Consider the following 1,932-nt stretch of genomic DNA (forward strand, 5'->3'; position numbering starts at 1 on the left):
GCTCCATTGCGTGAGTTACAGCGTTAAAACATTCTTTAGCATTCAGACGTCTGCACAGAATATGTAAAACTCCACAGATTCGTGTTGCCCCATTCCGAGCAAACCTTTAACGTATTCTGTATCAGTAGTGACGGTAGCGGTTGTCAAAACCATTTTCTAGTATATAAACTTGAAAGTAGAATTCATATTCTAAAGCTGTTGTTAAAGTATAGGGATGGAAAAAGTGCAGAGACAGAAGATGAAACACAGAACCAAGAGAGCATTTGGGATGGGAGCAGATTTAAAGTTGTATACTCATTACTGTACTACCACTACTTCTACTACTACTACGACGACTGCGGCTGCTGCAACTACTACTACTGTTACTGCCGCTGCTTTACTGCTACTATTACTACTACTACTACTACTACCACCGCCACCACCACCACCATTGCTACTGCTACTGTTGCTACTACTACTACAACTACTACCACTAATACAAATACAAATAATAATAATAATAATAATAATATTATTATTATTATTATTATTATTATTATTAATAACAATATCAATAACAATAATAATGTGTAATGCCGTGTTTTCTGTCATGCCGCCTGTAGGTGCGTCCTGAGATTACTGACAATTATAACAGACGCATGGTGTAATAACGTCTAATTTTCCTATCTCAGGTGTATTAATCCCCTAGCTGAACTGCATTTATTTGTATTTCCTTAGTTATCCCAGGATCACTCCATGGATTGTTTAATAAAGGAATACTGATCATTCTTTCTCTTCTCGGTATTGTTTTTAGCTACGAGGATTTACTCCTGCCGTGGGTTACCAATTATCTTGCACACTGGAGGGATGACTGAGGTTTTGACATATCACAACCATCGCAGTTTTCATCTGTCTGAAATGTCTTACCGGAAATTCATAGTACTTGATATAATACACATATGTATCAGTACTATTTTTTAAGTAGTCACTCTTTGGTATCTCCGAGTTCATCCTAAGCTTTTACTTTATGTGTATAACCCACCATTCACTCTATGTTTATTGATCTTCTGCCGACAAACAATGCAGGCCTCTCCCCTGCTGTGTCCTTCCCTTACCCCTGCCCCTGCCCCCTCCCCCACCCCTGCCCCTGCCCCCTCCCCCACCCCTGCCCCTGCCCCTTTCTGTTCTGGCTGGCTTAGGTACTCACATAATCTGTGGGATTGTTGGGTCGCGGGAACCGATGAGCACCAAGTATCCAGCCTGAGCGATCTTCCCTGCTATGGCCCGTCCGTAGTCCCCACTGCCCAGCACGCCCACCACCTCCTGTTTCTCCTTCCCATCCTCACCCATGTCCTCGCCTGTATCCCACATGGAAACACTGGTGTTGTAGAGTCTTAGTGGAGACGTGACGTTGCCAGAGGGCATTTTGTTGTGAGTGTTGATCGACAGTGCTTCCAAAAGCGTTGTCGTGTCCAAACTGACGTCTTTCATATCTGGTTTGGAGTCCTTACTGATGTCGGTCTGACAGGAGGCAGAGGATGTTGATACCACACTATATTCTGAAGAAGTTATACTGGATACACTTCTGCGTCTTGTACGTGAGGTCCATGTTATTGTTCTGCCAGGTCCTCTCCTGTCAGAATAGCTTCTCCGTGACCCCTCCCTTTCACCGAACTTGCGCTTCGTTCCCACGTCTCTCCTTGGCATGGTGGTACCTTACTGTTAGATAATGATATTGATGTATGTTACAAATATGATGATACATGAGTAGATGTACTAATTCCACATATTATATTGATAAAATTTGTCTTATACGTTGCTGCCGAAAACCCGCAATGATTCTCTTTTCCGAAAAAAAAAAAGGGAATAACTAAAGGCAGCCAAAGTCTTAGTCTATTAAGATGCCGGTACATTTTCTGTATATATATATATATATATATATATATATATATA

The 1,932-nt window shown here is 41.7% G+C and overlaps 1 protein-coding gene across 1 annotated transcript in view; it reads right to left on the reverse strand.

The window, feature by feature from the left end:
* Nucleotides 1-1,686, reverse strand: part of LOC145415677 (metalloreductase STEAP4-like) — a 40,082-nt gene extending 38,396 nt beyond the window's left edge. Inside the window, exon 1 of the mRNA XM_080284892.1 lies at nucleotides 1,187-1,686. Within this exon, the coding sequence (XP_080141018.1) occupies nucleotides 1,187-1,686 (500 nt within the window). The remainder of the gene's footprint in view (nucleotides 1-1,186) is intronic.
* Nucleotides 1,687-1,932: the final 246 nt, after the last annotated feature.

This window comes from Coenobita brevimanus, chromosome 103 (assembly GCF_032717465.1).
Source record: "Coenobita brevimanus isolate Jiangsu-jjx chromosome 103, ASM3271746v2, whole genome shotgun sequence".
Lineage (NCBI taxonomy): Eukaryota > Metazoa > Arthropoda > Malacostraca > Decapoda > Coenobitidae > Coenobita > Coenobita brevimanus.